At 41.5% G+C, this 19,792-nt stretch overlaps 1 protein-coding gene across 2 annotated transcripts in view; it reads left to right on the top strand.

Moving 5' to 3' along the window:
- Positions 1-19,792, top strand: part of LOC121287178 (mesoderm induction early response protein 2-like) — a 56,264-nt gene that overhangs the window by 30,133 nt on the left and 6,339 nt on the right. For both annotated transcript variants that reach the window (XM_041204803.1, XM_041204804.1), the window contains exons 8-11: positions 3,605-3,756; positions 5,005-5,086; positions 5,490-5,584; positions 13,699-13,826. In XM_041204803.1, the coding sequence (XP_041060737.1) occupies positions 3,605-3,756; positions 5,005-5,086; positions 5,490-5,584; positions 13,699-13,826 (457 nt within the window). The remainder of the gene's footprint in view (positions 1-3,604; positions 3,757-5,004; positions 5,087-5,489; positions 5,585-13,698; positions 13,827-19,792) is intronic.

The following is a 19,792-nucleotide window of genomic DNA, read 5'->3' as shown; positions in this document are numbered from 1 at the left end:
AATCTCTGATCATCACAAGGTTATGCTCATCGAGCTGACCTGAGCACTTCCAGCTTCCAATCCTCCACAAATCGTTACAAACTCAGAATGCCTGCTTGCTCGATCTGAGCCCCATGCTTTCCTGCAGTTTGATTCTTGCCGCCATCCACTTGTTCCCCACGCCCTTGACACCAAAATCTCTTATCCTTTTCTCCAAATCTCTTCACAGTTTCGCCTACCCTTCCTCAATTATCCCCTTCAGCCTTACGTCGTTGCTGACACTCTGACAAAGGTCATTGGTAATCACGCCATGCCTCTGTGTTCTAGAATTTCATTCTTAACTACCACTGTCTTACCCCTTCCTTCCTGCTTTCAGAAATCTTTCCAGAACTTTCTTCTTCAGCCAACCTTTCAACCACATCATTTAGTCTCATCTACTGGTTCTTCCTGCTCATTCAGTATCCATTTTTTTCTTCACATTGAAGCATTTTGAAAACCTGTTTCCAATGCTTAAAAGTGTTTTATAAACCCATGTTTCTGTTGTTGACAGCTTAAGATTGTTACACCAACTAGTTTGATGGATGGTTTATTAATATCTGGATTTAGTTTGTGAATAGTCAGGCGATGCTTGAAGGAATTTTGATTGACCATCAAAAGATGTTTCTGTCTGTATGGATCTACTGCTCTATAAGTTTGTTCAGGCATCCATTCATATAGTAGAATGAGTTAGAGATTTAAACTAGACCATTATTTAAAATGGAGTACAATTTATTTACAAGTGTATCTTTTATACAGCACAAATCCTGTTCATTTGAGCTAGTAATAAGATCTAAAAAGCCAAAAGGATATGTGCTTTTCCATTGAATAAATATTTTTCAGCCATTAAATTTAATTTGTCCAGGCTCAATAGTTGCAATACCTCTTAAGTGCCAGTAATTGATGATGGTAAGCTTTTGGATCCTGCTGTTTACACTGGTATCATGCACTGATGAAGTGATTCTAAAGCATTATACCCATTGTATTTTATGTCTATTTACCTAACTTCTGCACTGCAAAAAACTATATTAGATAAATGACATTTGATAAGGATGATGCATTATTTAAAAAAAAGTTAGCATTCTGTGGCTTCTTATAACCATTTATAACAACAACAACTTGCATATTTCATATAATAAAACACCCCAAGGTGCTTCACAGGAGCATTCTAAAACAAAATATGACATCGAGCCACGGAAGGAGGTATTAGAGTAGATGACAAAACCTTGGTCAAAGGGATAGGTTTTAAAGATTGTCTTAAAAAAGAAAAGCGAGCTCAAGTGGTGGAGAAGTTTAGGGAGGAAATCCCAGAGTTTAGTGCTTAGGCAGTTTAAGGCACAGCCATCAATGGTGCAGAGATTAAAATTGGGGACGCTGAAGAAGCCAGATTTAGAGGAGTGCAGATATCCCGGAGGGTAGTGGAAGGTGGGCTATTGCGAGCCCTAGAAAAGATTTGTATCTGGATCTTCTCTCAAACTTGGCTTCCAAATTCCAGTACTTCTCGGGTCATCAAGACCACACTTCAATGCTGGTCTATATTGGACTACACTGTGAGACTCAATTTCTGCTCCATCTATGCTCTAATGCTATAATTTAAAGTAACTTTATTTTGATCAGTTTATAGCCCCTTCCCCCTCACTGCTGTGAAGGAGCCCAATCCCCTGCCGAGCCCATGACTGGCCACTGGTATTGGTAGTTTTCCAGCTTCAGCTATGGTCTTTGCCTGCCCAGAAACTTACTCAGGACCCCAACATTAGACCGAAAAGTGGGTTCCAAGCCCACACTTGCCAGCAGTGGGACCAGCTCTGCAGTTGACTGCAGGCGGCCTCCTGAATGGCTGCCTGAAAGCCTGCTGTCCAATTAAGGTTAGTGGGTGGGCACTTGATGCTACTGTCCAATCAGTAGTTCTGAAGTTTCAGCAGAGCCACCAGGAGAGGTGGGCACTGCTGAGGCATGTGGGACGCCTCAATATGGAGGTAGCCTTGTAGAGGTAAGTACAAATTAAAATTCAGGGTGGCTGAGGGGGGAGGGCCCGTAATTGCAGGGCAGTCCATTCTGCTGAGGATCTTTGGGGCCATAGGGGCTGTCTTTTCCAGCTGTGTGGCTTGGAGCCCCCGACTCCGATGGTACCTTTAGATTGGCTTCCATGAAGCTCACGGCCCCCCCCCCCCCTTTGCAGTGGGGAGGCAATATGCTGGCAACCCTGTAAAATGACCCTTAATTGGTCATTTAATTATTCAAATCGGCTGCCTGTCTCTATGCAGCAGTCAGCTGATTGGCCACCCTTGCAACCCTCTGCTGGGAAACTTCCCTGGAAGCAGGACAGTGACAAGGAGCCATCCCTACACAGCTTCCTCTATTTTATCTTCTTCCCCCAACCTCTGTTCCTCCCAGCTGTGGGTCAGTAAGATTCAGCAAATTGTTTCAGCAGTCGGATGTTGCTCTGTTGTGTACAGCGTACATCAACACTGACTCTCTATTCCTCTCCTACATATTTTGGCTTTGCTGGTGTCCTGCACATTAGGTGTGGGTGACCCTTCCCTAGGTTTCTCAATAAACCAAAATAAGTTCTGGAGGCTCATGCCAATGCAGCTAGTCATCACTTATAGTAGTGGTCGTTTGCCATTGCCAGGGTCAGGGCAAGGAGGCGGGTCCCAAGTCTACCTCAGGCGGAAGTGGAACTGAACTTATGCAGGCAGTGTTATTCTGAACTACGCATTATCCATCCAGTTAGCTGGGCACCCTTCTTCATTTGTGGAATATGAAAGTTCACTGTTAGAATCATCAACTATATGTGTTTTTTTTTTGTTGATTTGCTCGTGATCTTCTGGATATGGTACAGGGTATTATATTGGCCTGACTCTACAAAATCTGTGGAAGGCTGCTTTTAATTGTTGTAATAAATTCACAAACTTTTTTTCCTGGAACATTAATGTAAACAAACTACTCACTGATGACGGTTTCAATAAATACACTGACCCAATTGAAGCACTTCAGATGCTGACTCACTTCATGTCTCCACTGTTTTCTGCATGACTCATACTTATCTGCAGAACCATTAGTGCCCTGAGCTTTGCAGGAAACTATAATTCCAGCTGTATTCCATCAATAGAGTTGACTCTTTACTTGGCTATGATACACTGGTGGAAGAAACATTATTGGTCAGGTTTCGCTGTAGCAGGGTATCTAACAACAAATGACGTTAGTTAAACTTGCTCCTAGACTCTCTAGATCAAAATGTAAATCAAGATCACCAAAAATATTAACTGGTCATTCATCACATATTTATTGGGTCCTACTGTGTATATTGGCTACCATGTTGGCCTACAAATAATAATGACCACATTTCAAAAGTAATACATTAACTGTAAAACATTTTGGAGTGTATTGGGGATGTGAAAGGCACTTTATATGTGTATGTTCTCTCAGCTAAATCTGCATTTTTGAAATATCAAACTTTGCTTCATTTTGTTAAGTGATATACTTGCTACTCTTCAGTTAGGCTATTAATAATATTGATTTGGTGTTGAATGATTCATATTTTTATATCCTGACTCTCATTGCATTTGCTCTTTTTCCACATTTATAGTTTATGACAATGAGGACCAACTGCTTTGGGATCCCTACGTTCTTCCAGAAAAACAAGTTGAAGAGTTCCTATACAAAGCAGTAAAGAGAGCAAGAGATGAGAAAGTGAATGAGAGTTTACCTGAAGGAATACTCATTAAAGATAGTGAACAGGTGACTAATCAATCCGTACAGACTAATTAGAATGGGAAATTGAACTGTTCTCCACTTGGCCCTATACACTAACAATCTAAGTTTAATGCAGATCTAGCACCAACTCAAATCGAACCTATGATCCCAGATTATACACTACTGAATTAATCCTAAATATGTTTCATGCTAGGATCAATTCAGCTGTGATATGTTGCAGAAAAGTTCTTTCTTACCATAATTTACCATTACCATTGCTCTTATGTTCCATTTGATGTGTCAGGAGGAGGGACAGAAAAAGAACTCATGGACATAGATCAGCAACAGGTTTCCAAAACCTACACAGAAGAAAGGGTTGTGCAAGTGCCAAGGTAAAGCTGGCACTGTTAAAAGGACATTTCCATTCATATGAAATATGACCACTGACTTGCATTAAAGTAAATTTGGACAATTACTTCAAACTGAACTGTTGCCAGTGAGATAACGAGGTGCTTGTTCAAGCTAGCACAAGGCAAATTTTTGATGAGTATCATCAGGAAGTTCTTCACCCAGAATGATTAAAACATGGAATGAACATCTGGATAGAATGGTAGACTTGAAGTAGACTCTATGATGGGTGGTCTTTCTTTTATCGATGTTAAGAAAAATCAGGTGGCTTTCCTCATCTCTATTTATTCATTAACTAAATGTACATTGGTTACTTTTAACAAGAAACTGAAGATACGTGAAATCTGAAATAATTTATGCTAAATAAATTTGAGGAGATAGACGTTTTTAATTAGTAATGGGTTGAAAGGTTATGGGGAGGGGGCGGGGAATTGGAGTTGAGGCCGAAATGAGATCAGCCATGATCGTAATAAATGGCGGGGCAGGCTCGATGGGCTGAATTGCCTACTCCTGTTCCTAGTTCTTACGAAAGAAAAACAGAAATTGTTGGAAACACACAGCTGGTCAGGCAGCATCTGTGGAGAAAAGAGATATGTTCACATATCGGATATGAAACCTGAACCTGAGAGAAAAAAATAAATGTGTTTTGTTAAAGCAAAAATTTGAATTATCAGCTGCTCCTGATCTTTCTGTTCTCACCCTAGATGATTCACGTTTCCGGCAATTTCTGATTTTGTTTTAGAAATTTTAAAATTATTTAATGCTTTAAGACCTTGAAGTCATTTCAGTGCTAAAGTAGTCCATGTTTTTATCTACAGAGCTATTTTTAGGTGAAGTAGAGTTTCAATTCCTTTATTATTTTTCAATCTCCGTTTAACTCCATAGGCTTTGTATGAACTTGTAAAATGTAACTTCAATGCAGAGGAAGCCCTCAGAAGACTAAGATTTAATGTCAAAGTAGTGCAAGGTATGCAGCCTTTTTTATGCTTTCTACCTCTAATTAATAAGTAATTCAAGTTGGGAAAAGCCCTCTTCTGTTGCCAACACTTCCCAAATGACCCAATCCTCTTTAGTGCTAGATGCATAATGGAGGTGTGAAACATGATTGACCTACTCATACTTGCATTCTGCAGTTTCTTGCATATTTTAATTATAATGGAAAGGCTTTCTGAAATTTCCTTTATACTTTTGTAACTTGCTATAGTCTAACAGCAAGTTATTAGAAAATGACAAGTTTGTATTGCAAATTGTTACTCAGCTATCAATTGTGATAAACCTTTCCTTTGAAACTTAGAAATTGTTTTGTTCATGTCCTGAAAAATCACATGACTATTCTTTCACGATAACTTGTCATACTTTTGCATTTGCAGATGAACTGTGTGCCTGGAGTGAAGAGGAATGCAGAAATTTTGAACATGGGCTTCGAGTTCATGGTAAAAACTTCCATCTCATACAAGCAAATAAGGTAAAATGAATTAAAAGCAGAATATTGCCACTGCTGGAAATCTGAAATGAAAAACAGAAAATGTTGGAAATACTGCAGTTCTGGCAGTTTCTGTGACGAGAAGCAAAGTTAATGTTTTAGACCTGATGAAGAGACATCGAACTGAAATATTAACTCTTGTTTTTCTCTCTCTACAGATGTTGCCTGATCTATTGAAATTTCTGAGTATTTTCTGGTTTTATTATGGATAAAATGAAATTTTTTTTTCAAGTTAAATATATAAATAGAAAATATGTTTTTAACTCCTCAGTCTCCCATGGTCTTGCACATAGCTAATCAAGACCAAGTTTAGCCTTTGGGTGAAGAGAGGTTAAATAATGGGATAATTGGATCAGGATGTGACAGTGTAATTTAGTCCTCTGTGAAGTCATGTATTCAACATGTTTCCATTATAAATTCTTGTGTCCACATTTATAGTGAAAAGGGGATGGGAATTGCCTGTAGATGCAAGATTTTTATTATCTTGCTACATTACTTCTTTAGTCGCTTAGCTCTACACATGGTAATCGTTATTTTAAGTTTCTCTTTAGAACTCCTCTCTATTTGCCATATGAGCTTTGCACATCCAGGTCCACTGGGTGAGACAGGAAAAATGATTTAGCCTCAGTTAATATGTTGCAGCAGCTTGGTTAATAGTGGAAGTTATTTTGCTTGTATATGAAGATGGATACTATTGGAAATTACCTCTGTTCATGTTTAGCTAATGTGTACAAAGATGAAATAATTGATTACAGTTGTGCGCAGATATAATTGCCATCATGGCCATTTTCAGCTTTGCAATTTTTGTCAGCCAACTCAAGTATGCATAGTCATTGATTCTGAATGGGTAAAGAACCCAAAGCATCAATCTCTATTCAGTGATAGCGTAGAAGTTGTCACTTTGGCTTTGGCCTTTAAAGAACCAGGTTACACAAAAGTCAAAACCATTTGAGGAAGGGAGTTGTACAATAATTCTCTCAGCCGTTTGACTTCATTCACATATGTAAACACTCAAACTTATTCTTATGAAATAACACATTTCTCATGTTCCAGAATTGAATTGGGTAGATCCAGCCAAGCAACTTGCTAAGAACATAAGGAGTAAGAGTAGGAGTAGGCCATGCTCCACTATTAAGTAACACCATGGCTGATCTGGTCTTGGCCTCAGCTCCACTTTCCTGCTCTTCTCCCGTAGCCCTTGACTCCCCTGTATTTCAATAATCTGTCTACCTCTACCTTTCATATATTCAATGACTCCACCTTCACAGTTCTCTGAGATAGAAAATTCCAAACATTCGCGAACCTTTGAGAGAAGAAATTCTGCCTCATGTCTGCCTTAAATGGGCGACCCGTTACTTAAGCTAAGCCCCCTAGTTCTAGCTTCTCCTACAAAAGGAAACACCTCAGCATCTGCCTTGTCAAGCGCTCAGAATCATCCCTCATTCTTCTAAACTCCAGTAATTATAGGCTGAACTTTTCCTCATGAGACAATCCCTCCAAACCAAAAATCAATCTCATGAACCTCTTCTGAACTGCCTCCTATGCAAGTATACCCCTCCTTAAATAAGGAGACCAAAACCATATGTAGTACTTTAGGTGTGGTCTCATCAGTTGTAACAAGAGTTTCATACGTTTACACTTCATCCCCCTTGTAATAAAGGCCAATATTCCATTTGCCTTCCTAATTATTTACTGTATCTGCACGTTAACATTTTTTTTGTTTTGTCTACAAGGATGCATGACCCCTATGCACCTTAGCATTCTGTAGCCTCTCTCCATTTGAATAATATAAAATGTAAATAAGTTTTAAATAATGTAAAGTGGCTTGGCAGGACCTTGGCAAATTGCACGACCTTTCAGCATAGTAGCAGAGGTATGCATCCAGATGGACTGAAGAGAATGGATAACCTATCCTGTAAATAAGGAATTAGCTGAAAAAGAAAAATTAACTTTGCATAATAAAAGTACAAGGATAGCCAAAGGAAAGATGGGGCAGTTTAAGCACCAAAAAAGAGATCATCTTGTGGAGGCAGAGGGCTTAACTGAACTATTGAATGAGCACTTTGCATCTGTCTTTACTGACAAAGAGAATGCTGCCAATGTAGTTGTAAAGGAGGATGTCTTCGCAATCTTGGATTGATTAAAAATAAAAGAGGGGGTACTTAAAAAGCTGGCAGTCCTCAAAGTAGAAAAGGGATTAAAGGGACAATGGCAATGTGGATATGAAATTGGTTAAAAGACAGAAGCTGAGACTGGTGGTGAACAGTTTATTTTTTACACTGGAGGTGAAGTATACAGGGATATTCCCTAGGGATTGGTATGAGACTATTACTCTATTTGATGTATATTCATTACCTGGCCTTGGTATACAAATTTTAAATTTTCAGATGACATAAAACTCATATTTGTAATAAACAGTGAGGAGGATAGTTACAGACTTCGACGGCGTAGTAGTGTTGTCACTGGACTAGTAAATCCAGCGACCCAGAGAATTGCCCTGGGGACCAGGGTTGGAATCCCAGATGGTGGAATTTGAAATCAGTAAAAATCTGGAATTAAAAGTATAATTTCCATTTAGAGAAGGAAATCTGCCTCCCTTACTTAATCTGGCCTACATGTGACTCCACAGCAAGTGGTTGAATCTTAACTGCCCTCTGAAAATAGCAAGCCACTCAGTTGTACCAAACCACTACTGAAAATTGGATAAGGAGTGAAACCGAAAGCATCACCGGCATCGACCTAGGCACTGGAAATGATAATGGCAAACTCAGCCCTGTCAACCCCGCACCTTACTAACACCTGGGAGAGCTGTCTCACAGACTAGTAAGCAGCAGCCTGACATAGTCACACTCACGGAATCATACCTTTCAGATAATGTCCTAGACACCAGTAGCACCATCCATGTGTATGTCCTGTCCCACTGAGGATAGACCTAGCAACACACCCCCACCTCACTTGATGAATCAGTGATCCTCCATGTTGAACACCATTTGGAGGAAGCACTGACAGTGGCAAAGGCACAGAATGAACTCTGTGAGAGAATTCAATGTCCATTACCAAGAGTGGCTTGGTAGTACCACAACAGACTGAGCTGGCTGAGTCCTAAAGGACATAGCTGCTGGACTGGGTCTGCAGCAGGTGGTGATGGAACCAACAAAAGGGGAAAAATATACTTGACCTCATCCTCATCAACTTGCCTGCTGCAGATGCATCTGTCCGTGACAGTATCAGTAGCAGTGACCACCGCACAGTCCTTGTGGAGACGAAGTCCCACCTTCACATTGAGGATACCTTCCATTGTGTTATGTGGCACTATCACCGTACCAAAATAGATTTCGAACAGATCTAGCGACTCAAAACTGGGCAACCATGTGGCGCAGTGGGCAATCAGCGGCAGTAGAATTGTACTTGACCACAATCTGCATCCTCATGGCCTGGTATATCTCTCACTCTACCATTACCACCAAGCGAGGGAGTCAACCCAGCTTCAGTGAAAAGTGCACGAGAGCATGCCAGGAGCAGCACCAGGCATACCTAAAAATGAGGTGTCAATCTTGGGAAGCTACAGCTCAGGACTACTTGGGTACAAACAGCATAAGCAGCAAGCAATAGTCAGAGCAAAGTGATGCCACAACCAAGCTCTGCAGTCCTGCCACATTCATTCGTGAATGGTGGTGGACAATTAAACAACTCACTCAAGACTCTACAAATATCCTCATTCTCAATGATGCGGGAGCCCAGCACACCTGTGCAAAACACAAAGCTGAAACATTTGCAATAATTTTCAGCCAGAAGTACCAAGTGGATGATCATCTCGGCCTCTTCTGGAGATCCCCAGCATCACAGATACCAGTCTTTGGCCAAATTGATTCACTCCATGTGATACCAGGAAACGGATTAAGGCACTGGATACTGCAAAGATATGGATACTGACAATATTCTGGCAATAGTACTGAAGGCATGCTCCAGAACTTGCCACTCTCCTATCCAAGTTGTTCCAGTACACCAAAACACTGAGGTGAGGTGAGAGTGACTGCCCTTGACATCAAAACAGCATTTGACCGAGTGTGGCATCATGGAATCCTAGCAAAACTGAATTCAGTGGGAATCGGGGCAAACTCTCCGCTGGATGGAGTCATACATACAGGAAGATGGTTGTGGTTGTTGTTCAATCATCTCAGCTCCAGGACATCACTGTAGGAGTTCCTCAGAATATTGTCCTCGGCCCAACCATCTCCAGCTGCTTCATCAATGATCTTCCTTCCATCATAAGGTCAGAAATGGGAATGTTCGCTGCTGATTGCACAATGTTCAGCACCATTTGTGACTCCTCAGATACTGAAGCAGTCCATGTCCAAATGTAGCAAGACCTGGACAGTATCCAAACTTGGGCTAACAAATGGCAAGTAATGTTCATGCTACGCAAGTGCCAAGCAATGATGATCTCCAACAAGAGAGGATCTAATCATCGCCCCTTGACGTTCAATGGCATTACCATCACTCAGTCCCCTACTACCAACATCCTGGAGGTTACTATTGACCAGAAACTGCCTTATAAATACTGTGGCTACAAGAGTAGGTCAGAGGCTTGGAATCCTGCGATAAGTAACTCACCTCCTGACTCCCCAAAGCCTGTCCACCATCTACAAGGCACAAGTCAGGATTGTTGATGTAATTCTCTCCACTTACCTGGATGAGTGCTTGACGCCGTCCAGGACAAAGCGGCCTGCTTGATTGGCACCCCATCCTCACCACCACCAGTGGTAGCAGTGTGTGCCACCTACAAAATGCACTGTAGGAACTCATCAAGGCTCCTTGGACAGCACCTTCAAAATCCACGACAGTTAGCATCCAGAAGGACAAGGGCAGCCAACTCATGGAACACCACCTCCTTGAAGTACCCCACCAAGCCACTCACTATCCTGACTTGGAAAAAAATCACCATTCCTTCACTGTCACTGGGTGGGGAAAAGGCAGGAAAGTTGAGTTGAGGATTATCAGATCAGCCATAATCTCATTGAACGGCAGAGCAGACCTAATGGACTGAATGGCCTACTGCTGCTCTTGCGTCTTATGGTCTTAAAACCCTGGAATTCCCTCCCTAACAGCATTGTGGGTGAACCTACACCGCTTGAACTGCAGCGGTTCAAGAATGCAGCTCACCACCTTCAAGGGCAATTAGGGATTGGTAATAAATGCTGGCCTAGCCAACGATGCCCACATCCCATAAACGAATTTTAAAAAAAGTTGTGCTAAGCTTTTATAAAACGCTGGTTAGGCCTCATCTGGCGTATCGTATTCAATTCTGGGCAACACGCTTCTGAAAGGGTATCAGGGCTTAAAGAAGGAACAGGAGGGATTTACCAGAATGATAACAGAAGTTTAAAAGGAGATTTGATATAGTGTTCAAAGTCAGAAATGGCTTTGATGGAGTATACAGAAACAGGAAATAGGAGTATGAGTAGGCCATTCGGCCCCTCAAGCCTGCTTTACCATTCAACCAGGTCATGGCTGATTTTCTACCACAATGCCATATCCCTTGATATCTTTAATATCTAGAAATCTCTTGTCTTGAATATAGCCAATGATTGCGCCTCCTCAGCCCTCTGGGGTAGAGAATTCCAAAGATTAATGACCTCTTGAGTGAAAAAACTCCTCCTCATCTCAGTCCTATTTTAAGACAGTGTCCTCTGGTTTTAGACCCCCTCAACCAGAGGAAACGACCTTCCTGCAACTACTCTGTCGAGCCCTGTAAGAAGTTTGTTTTTTAAATTGTAGAAAATATAGGGCCATTCTCCTCAACCTGTCCTCATAGGACAATCCTGCCATCCCAGGGATCAGTCTGGTGAACCTTCATTGCACTCCCTTTATGACAGGTATACCTTATTTTAAGTAAGGAGACCAAAAATGTACACAATACCCCAGATAAGCCTCACCAAGGCTCTATACAATTGCAACAAGGCTTCTTTCTTTCTGTACTCAAATTCTCTTGCAGTAAAGCCCAATGTACCATTTTCCTTCCTAAGTGCTTGCTGCGCCTACATGTTAGCTTTCAGTGACCTTTGAACAAGGACACCCAGTCCCTTTGGACATCAACACTTCCCAGTTTCTCACCATTTAAGAAATACTATGCATTTCTGTTTTTAGTACTAAAGTGGATAACCTCACATTTTTCCATATTATATTCCTTCTGCTATGTTCTTGTCCACTCACTTCTCCTGTTTAAACCGTCTTGAAGCCTCAGCATCCTCCTCTGAACTCACATTCCCACCTAGTTTTGTGTTATCAGCAAATAGAAATATTATACCTGATTCCCACATCCAAATCATTGATATAGATTGTGAATAGCTGGAGCCCAAGCACTGAAGCTTGAGATACCCTTTATTCTTACTCTGTTTTCTGTCTGTTAACCAATTCTCAGTCCATGTCAATATATTACCCCTGAACCCATGTGTTCTAATTTTGCTTACTAACCTCTTTTGTGGGACCTTATTGAAAGCCTTCTGAAAATTCAAATACAGCACATCACTGGTTCCCCCTTATCTATTCTGCTAGTAATATCCTCAGAACACTCCAACAGGCTTGCCAAACATGATTATGCTTTCAAAAATCCATGTTGACTATGCCCAATCCTACCATTATTTTCTAAGCGTTCAGTTATCACATCCTTCATAACAGATTCTAGCATTTTCCCTGCTACTGATGTCAGGATAACAGGTCTGTAGTTCCCTGTTTTCTTTCTCCCTCCTTTCTTAAATAGCGGGGTTACATTTGTTACCTTCCAATCTACAGGAACCACTCCAGGATCTATAGAATTTTGGAAGATAGCTAACGACACATCCACTATCTCTATAACCACCTCTTTCAAAACTCTGGGATGTTGATCATTACATCCAAGGGATTTATCAACTTTCAGTCCCATTAATTTCTCCAGTACTACTTCTTTACGGATACTTTTTTTCACTTCCTCATTCTCACTAGACCTTTGGATAGACTTGGGTTGTTTTCGTTGGAGCAGAGAAGACTGACGGGCGACCTGATCGAGGTGTACAAGGTTATGAGGGGCATGGACAGGGTGAATAGGGAGCAGCTGTTTCCCTTAGTTGAAGGGTCAGTCACAAGGGGGCATAAGTTCAAGGTGAGGGGCAGAAGGTTTAGGGGGGATGTGAGGAAAAACTTTTTTACCCAGAGGGTGGTGACGGTCTGGAATGCACTGCCTGGGAGGGTGGTGAAAGTGGGTTGCCTCACATCCTTTAAAAAGTATCTGGATGAGCACTTGGCATGTCATAACATTCAAGGCTATGGGCCAAGTGTTGGTGAATGGGATTAGGTAGGTAGGTCAGGTGTTTCTCACTTGTCGGTGCAGACTCAATGGGCCAAAGGGCCTCTTCTGCACTGTGATTCTGTGATTCTCTGGAATTCCTGGGAGATTTTTTTGTATCTTCCTCCCTGAAGACAGACGCAAACTATTTATAAATAAATAAATAAGGAGAAACTCTGTCCAGTGGTAGAAGGGTCAATAACCATGTCCCCTCTAATTTTCCTTCGCTGTGCACGGCCCACTTTTTGCACTGCATGGCCCCTTTAAGATTGCTGTGTAGTTGCACATGGGTACATCTTAAAGGGGCAGCTTCTTGTGTATGACCTGTTTGTCCTCTGCGTGGTGAGTTCTGGACTCTAGCATCGATAAACAGGCATGCCCTCAAGCAGCTTGGAGGGAATTTTTGTCATAATCAGAGGACATAGATTTAAAGTGATTAACAAAAGATCCAGAGGGGACATGGAAGATTTTGTTACAGAACAAGTAATTGTGACCTGAAATTCACTTCCTGGAAGGGTGCTAGAAACTGATTCAGCAGTAACTTTCAGAAGGGATTTGGATAATTATTTGAGGGGAGATATTTACAGACGTGATGGACCTAATATTCTATCACTCTATGGTCTAAATATTATTGATCAAGAAATTTGTACCTAAAAAATTGTGGTTTTAAAATAAATCCCAGTGTAATTTGAAATTGGATGGTGGTGTTGATCATTAAAATTGTAGATTTTCTCTACAACATTGCAGCATTTTTGAACCCATGTTATATGTCTAGGTAAGAACACGTTCTGTTGGCGAGTGTGTTGCATATTATTATATGTGGAAGAAATCCGAACGCTATGACTATTTTGCCCAGCAAACCAAATTTGGAAAAAAGAAGTACAGCCTTCACCCAGGTGTTCTGTAAGTATTACTCTGGATATTTACCCTGTAGGTCATTACTAATTTTATAGTAAAATGAATGTGGCTATTATTTGAATAAAATACTTGGAAGTCAGGAAACTTAATTCTCTTTTTTTAACTCATTCTTGCTCCCACTTACACTCATGCTCTCTCTCTCCTCCGTCTAGAAAATTAATTGAGGGCTATTTCTGGTGTGCAAGTTTGCTTCATGGACTGTTCTTCACAATAGAATGTTATTAATCTTTCAATATTTCAACTGATAGTTGGGTCTTCTACAATACATCTTGAAATAAATTTGAAACCCTTTCCAGAATACAACATAATTAGTGGTATTATTCATTAATAGTTTAATTACAAAGGGCATTTTCTTCCCAAACTTAACTTGCTAAACGTGAGTTACAAATAAGGAAGACAATTTGGCTCATCTTAGCTTATTCATTTACACAGGACCTTAAGTTCTTCCATTACAGCATCTAATTAGCTTTTAGCTGATTTCAGGGTTTTCACCTCCGATGCTCTATTGATGTTCATCCCAAGTGATGAACTTCCTAATGTTTAAATTTGCCATTTACTGATTTGAATCTGTAGCCTCTTGTCCTGTTCCAAGATTTAAGTTTAAATATATTTACTTTTCTTTCACTTTTTTCATACTGTTTACTGTTTTATATAGCTCTTAAGTTTAATTTTCAGTTGCCTTTTCTCCAGGCTCTAATGGTAAGATTTAACTAATATTGTAACTCAGACCCCTAGAAATCAGCCTTGCATCTCTTCTCTGCATTGCCTTCAGAGCTTGAATGCCTCTCTTGTTTCTTGGTGGCAGGAACTGTGTGGTTTGACCAGAGTATGATGTTGCTGCAGAGAGAAGATATCCTAGAGGGGTCAAGGGCAGAACTTATTTGGTTAAAGCTAACAAACAATAGAATACACTATTGGGTGTATTCTATAGGCTGCCAACTAGTGGGAATGACATAGAGGAGCAAATTTGCAAGGAAATTGCAGAGAGGTGCCATGATAGAGGGCTTATTACTAATATATTACTAATTATCCAAATATAAACTGGGTAAGTAATAACGTAAAGGGCAGAGAGGGGGAAGAATTTCTTGAATATGTTCAGGAGAATTTTCTGTATTAGTATATTTCTGACTTGATGAGAGAAGATGTATTGCTTGATCTGGTTCTCGGGATGAGGTTGGGGCAAGTGGATCAAGTATCAGAAGGAGACTATTAAGGGGACAGTAATGATAGTATCATAATGTTTAGGTTGGCTATGGAAAAGGACAAGGGCCAATCCAAAGTAAAAATAATTAATTGGGGTAGGGCCAAATTTCATTGTGGTGAGAACGGATCTGGCCCAGACAAATTGGAATTAAAGATTGCCAGACAGAACTGTAATGGAACAATGGTCTGCCTTCAAAGAAGGGTTGGGTCAGGTACAGTCGAGGCACATTCCCATAATGAGGAAGGTAGGACAAACGAAGCCAGAACATCCCGGATAATGATTCACTTATGGCCTTCAAAAGCAAGTTTGATAGTTACCTGAATGAAAAAAATATGCAGGTCCCCAGGGAAAAGGTAGGCGAGTGCAATGACCTGAGTTGCTCTTGCAGAAAGCTGGCACAGGCACAACGGGCCGAATGCCCGTCTGTTACATCTCAATTGCCTGTCCAGCAAATTCTATAATTTCTGGGCTGTCTTCTTCACTTTCCCCACCTCTTTTAGTTTACATTATATCTGAGTCCGTTCCTTTGATATAAAAATTGGACAGAGGTCCAAATTCCGATCCTTGGGTTACCAATTTTATTAGACTGCCCCCAATCCCACAGCCAGCACCTTCTCTTATTTTGAAAACGTGGACAATTCTAGGATATAAGTCACCCATATTGTCATCTTTTAGCACTGAAATTCCTCAATACTAATATTAGGAATCATGTAGTTCAACAGACCTATGTGTCTAGTCATACATTAATGATTGAGTCAGAGTTGCAACTTTAGACAGAGGCCTTGTCCACCTCTTAAGGTGGATGTTAATTATCCCCAAAAGGAGATTTTCTTTCCAAGCTCATTTTTAAGTCATGCTGCGCTGCCCTGTACTACAATATGTCCAAGTAAGTCCCCTGTAGAAGTCTTTTTGAGTTTGGAAAGTAGAGGTGTTACAGAGTAGATAGCCATTGTGTGGAATGAGGAATAAGCCCAGGGTCACTAGTGCACAATTAAGCACATGCACATGGATGTTGGACAATAACCCTGCTAGGATCAACTTCCATTCTTGCAATTTATCTTGAATTACTATATATAAATTTGTTTATTGGAAAACCAAGAAGCAAAACAGCTGCTTATTTGTTAACTGGTTTAAATAGGCAGTCTCCAGTCGTAAGTCATTAATCTTCAATTAGAGATTTGATGCACTTTTTAAAAGCTTTGTTTTCTGAATTGTGCATTTAGAAAACGTATTTGCTGCATATTTGTGAAGCTGAAAATAAACCTTGCATTAATAGTGTAGACCACGCTTGCTTATCACATGGAAACTATTTGTTCCATTGTAATACAGATCTACGACTTCTGGTATTAATGATGATCTTCAAACTGTTCTCTTGAGATCACTGATTTGTGTTTTGTTTTAAACTGGATGTATATGCTGAGAAATATAATGGAGGCATGTTATTGTGGTGTGTTAACAACATAAAATGTAATCAAGTTAAAAAAAACAGAATTTGCAAATGCTGATAAGAATTACTGGGCTAGACCTGTAGTTGAAATTAAAAGGAGTTGAGAGAGAACTTCAACCAACTCCACCTGGTAAAGAGAGCTTTTACAATTTTTCTGAAATGTGATTAATAATTCATCTGTACAACATGAAATGTTGCATGTGTCCTGCATTTGTTGTTTGAACACCTTGTTCTGTGATACAGAGGCATACCTGCAACCATGCATTTCTAATAGAAGGAGCACCCACACCTATAACTACACTATCACTGATGTGCTCTGAGAGAAATAAGCTTTGTCCTGACTTTCTATGGGCAAACCAAAGCAAAATTTACTGATATATAGAAAACATACAATGTGTGTCATCCTTTTTATCTGGAACCTATAGACTACAGTAATTCATTTTTTTAAAAATTATGCAGGGTATTTTGCTGTAATCTACCTTACCCTGCCCCCGCCCACACGCGCATGCACACACACACACACACACTCACTCTCTCTCTCTCTCTCACACACATACACACACACACACTCATTAAGCAGTCGGGACGGAGTTCCCATGGGAGTCCTCAACATTTATTCCGGACCCCATCAAGTCTCACGGCACCAGGTCAAACATGGGCAAGGATACCTCCTGCTGATTACCACGTATCACCCTCCCTCACCTGATGAATTAATGCTCCTCCATGTTGAACACCACTTGGAGGAAGCACTGAGGGTGGCACGGTCGCAGAATGTACTCTGGGTGGGGCGACATCTATGTTCATCACCAAGTGTGGCTCAGTAGTACCACAATTGACCGAGCTGGCTGAGCCCTAAAGGACATAGCTGGTAGACTGGGTTTGTGATAGTTGGTGAGGAAACAAACAAGAGAAAAACGTACTTGAACTCATACTCACCAACCTGCCTGCCGCAGATGCATCGGTCCATGACAGCATTAGTAGCAGTGACCATTGCACAGTCCTTGTGGAGACGAAAGCTTTTACATTGAGGATACCATCCATTGTGTTGTGAGGCACTACCATTGTTCTTAATGGGATAGATTTTGAACAGATCTGGCATCTCAAGACTGTACATCCATGAAGCGCTGTGGGCCAACAGGAGCAGCAGAATTGTACTCGAACACAATCTGTAACCTCATGGCCGGGCATATCCCCCACTCTACCATTACCATCAAGTCAGGGGATCAACCCTGGTTCAGTGAAAATTGCAGGAGGGCATGCCAGGAGCAGCACTAGGCATACCTAAAGGTGAGGTGTCAACCTGGTGAAGCTATTACACAGGACTACTTACGTGCCAAGCAGCAGAATCAGCAAGTGATAGACAGCGCTAAGTGATCCCACGGATCAAATCTAAGCTGTGCCACATCCAGTTGTAAATGGTGGTAGACAATTAAACAACTCAGTGTAAGAGGAGGTTCCACAAATATCCCCATCCTCAATGATGGGGGAGCCCAGTACATCAATACATTTGCTACAATCTACAGCCTGATGTGACGAGTGGATGATCCATCTCAGCCTCCTCCAGAGGTCCCCAGCATCGCAGATGCCAGTCGTTAGCCAATTCGATTCACTCCATGTGATATCAAGAAATGGCTGAAGGCACTGGGTAGTGCAAAGGCTATGGGCCCTGACAATATTCCAGCAATAGTACTGAAGACTTGTGCTCCAGAACTTGCCGCGCCCCTAGCCAAGCTGTTCCAGTAGAGCTACAACACAGGCATCAACCCAGATATGTGGAAAATTGCCCAGGTATGTCCTGTACACAAAAGGCAGGACAAATCCAACCCGGCCAATTATCGCCCCATCAGTCTACTCTTGATCATCAGTAATGGAAAGGGCCATCCACAGTGCTATCAAGCAGCACGTGCTTAGCAATAACTTGCTCACTGATGCCCAGTTTGGGCTCCGCCAGGGCAACTCAGCTGCTGACCTCATGACAGCCCTAGTTCAAACATGGACAAAAGAGCTGAACTCCTGAGGAGAGGTGAGAGTGACTGTCCTTGACACCAGGACTGCATTTGACCGAGTGTGGCATCAAGGAGCCCTAGCAAAATTGGAGTCAATAGGAATTCGGGGAAAACTCTTCACTGGTTGGAGTCATACCTAGCATGAAGGAAGATGGTTGTGGTTGTTGGACGTCAGTCATCTCAGCTCCAGGATATCACTGCAGGAGTTCCTCAGGGTAGTGTCCTTGACCCAACCATCTTCAGCTGCTTCATCAATGACCTTCCTTCCATCATAATGTCAGAAGTAGGGATGTTCGCTGATGATTGCACAATGTTCATCACCATTCACGACTCCTCAGATACTGAAGTAGTCCATGTCCAAATGCAGCATGACCTGGACAATATCCAGGCTTGGGCTGACAAGTGACAAGTAACATTCACACCACACAAGTGCCAGGCAATGACCATCTCCAACAAGAGAGAATCTAACCATTGCCCCTTGACATTCAGTGGCATTAGCATCACTGAATCCCCTACTATCAACATCCTGGGGGTTACCATTGACCAGAAAATGAACTGAACTACCCATATAAATACTGTGTCTACAAGAGCAGGTGAGAGGCTAGGAATCCTGTGAGGAGTAACTCTCCTCCTGACTCCCCAAAAAGCCTGCCCAACATCTAAAAGGCACAAGTCAGGAGTGTGATGGAATACTCCCCACTTGCCTGGATGAGTGCAGCTCCCACAACACTCAGGAAGCTTGACACTGTCCTGGACAAAGCAGCGCACTTGATTGGTACCACATTCACAAACATTCACTCCATCCACCACCGACACACAGTAGCAGCAGTGTGTACCATCTACAAAATGCACTGCAGGAATTCACCAAGGCTCCTTAGACAGCGCCTTCCAAACTCATGGTCACTACCATCTAGAAGGATAAGGGCAGCAGATAGATGGGAACACAACCTCCTGGAAGTTCCACCAACCTGATTTGGAAATATATTGCCATTCCTTCACTGTCACTGGGTCAAAATCCTGGATCTCTCTTCCCAACAGCACTGTGGGTGTACCTACATCACATGAACTGCAACAGTTCAAGAAGGCACCACCTTCCCAAGGGCAACTAGGGATGGGCAGTAAATGCTGGCCCAGCCAGCAAAGCCCACATCCCGTGAATGAATAATAAAAAATATTATGAAAGTTGCTGCATTTGTGCACAATGTTCACTCTTAGTGATCAGCTGTCAGATGGAAAATCTTCTGCAGTCAGATTTTCTCAGGGCTGAATTTTGGAGGAAGCATTTTGTATATCT

This window comes from Carcharodon carcharias, chromosome 14 (genome assembly GCF_017639515.1).
Source record: "Carcharodon carcharias isolate sCarCar2 chromosome 14, sCarCar2.pri, whole genome shotgun sequence".
NCBI classification, from domain to species: Eukaryota; Metazoa; Chordata; class Chondrichthyes; order Lamniformes; family Lamnidae; genus Carcharodon; species Carcharodon carcharias.
The sequence above is the reverse complement of the archived record's forward strand: the minus strand, read 5'-3'. Positions and strand labels throughout refer to the sequence as shown.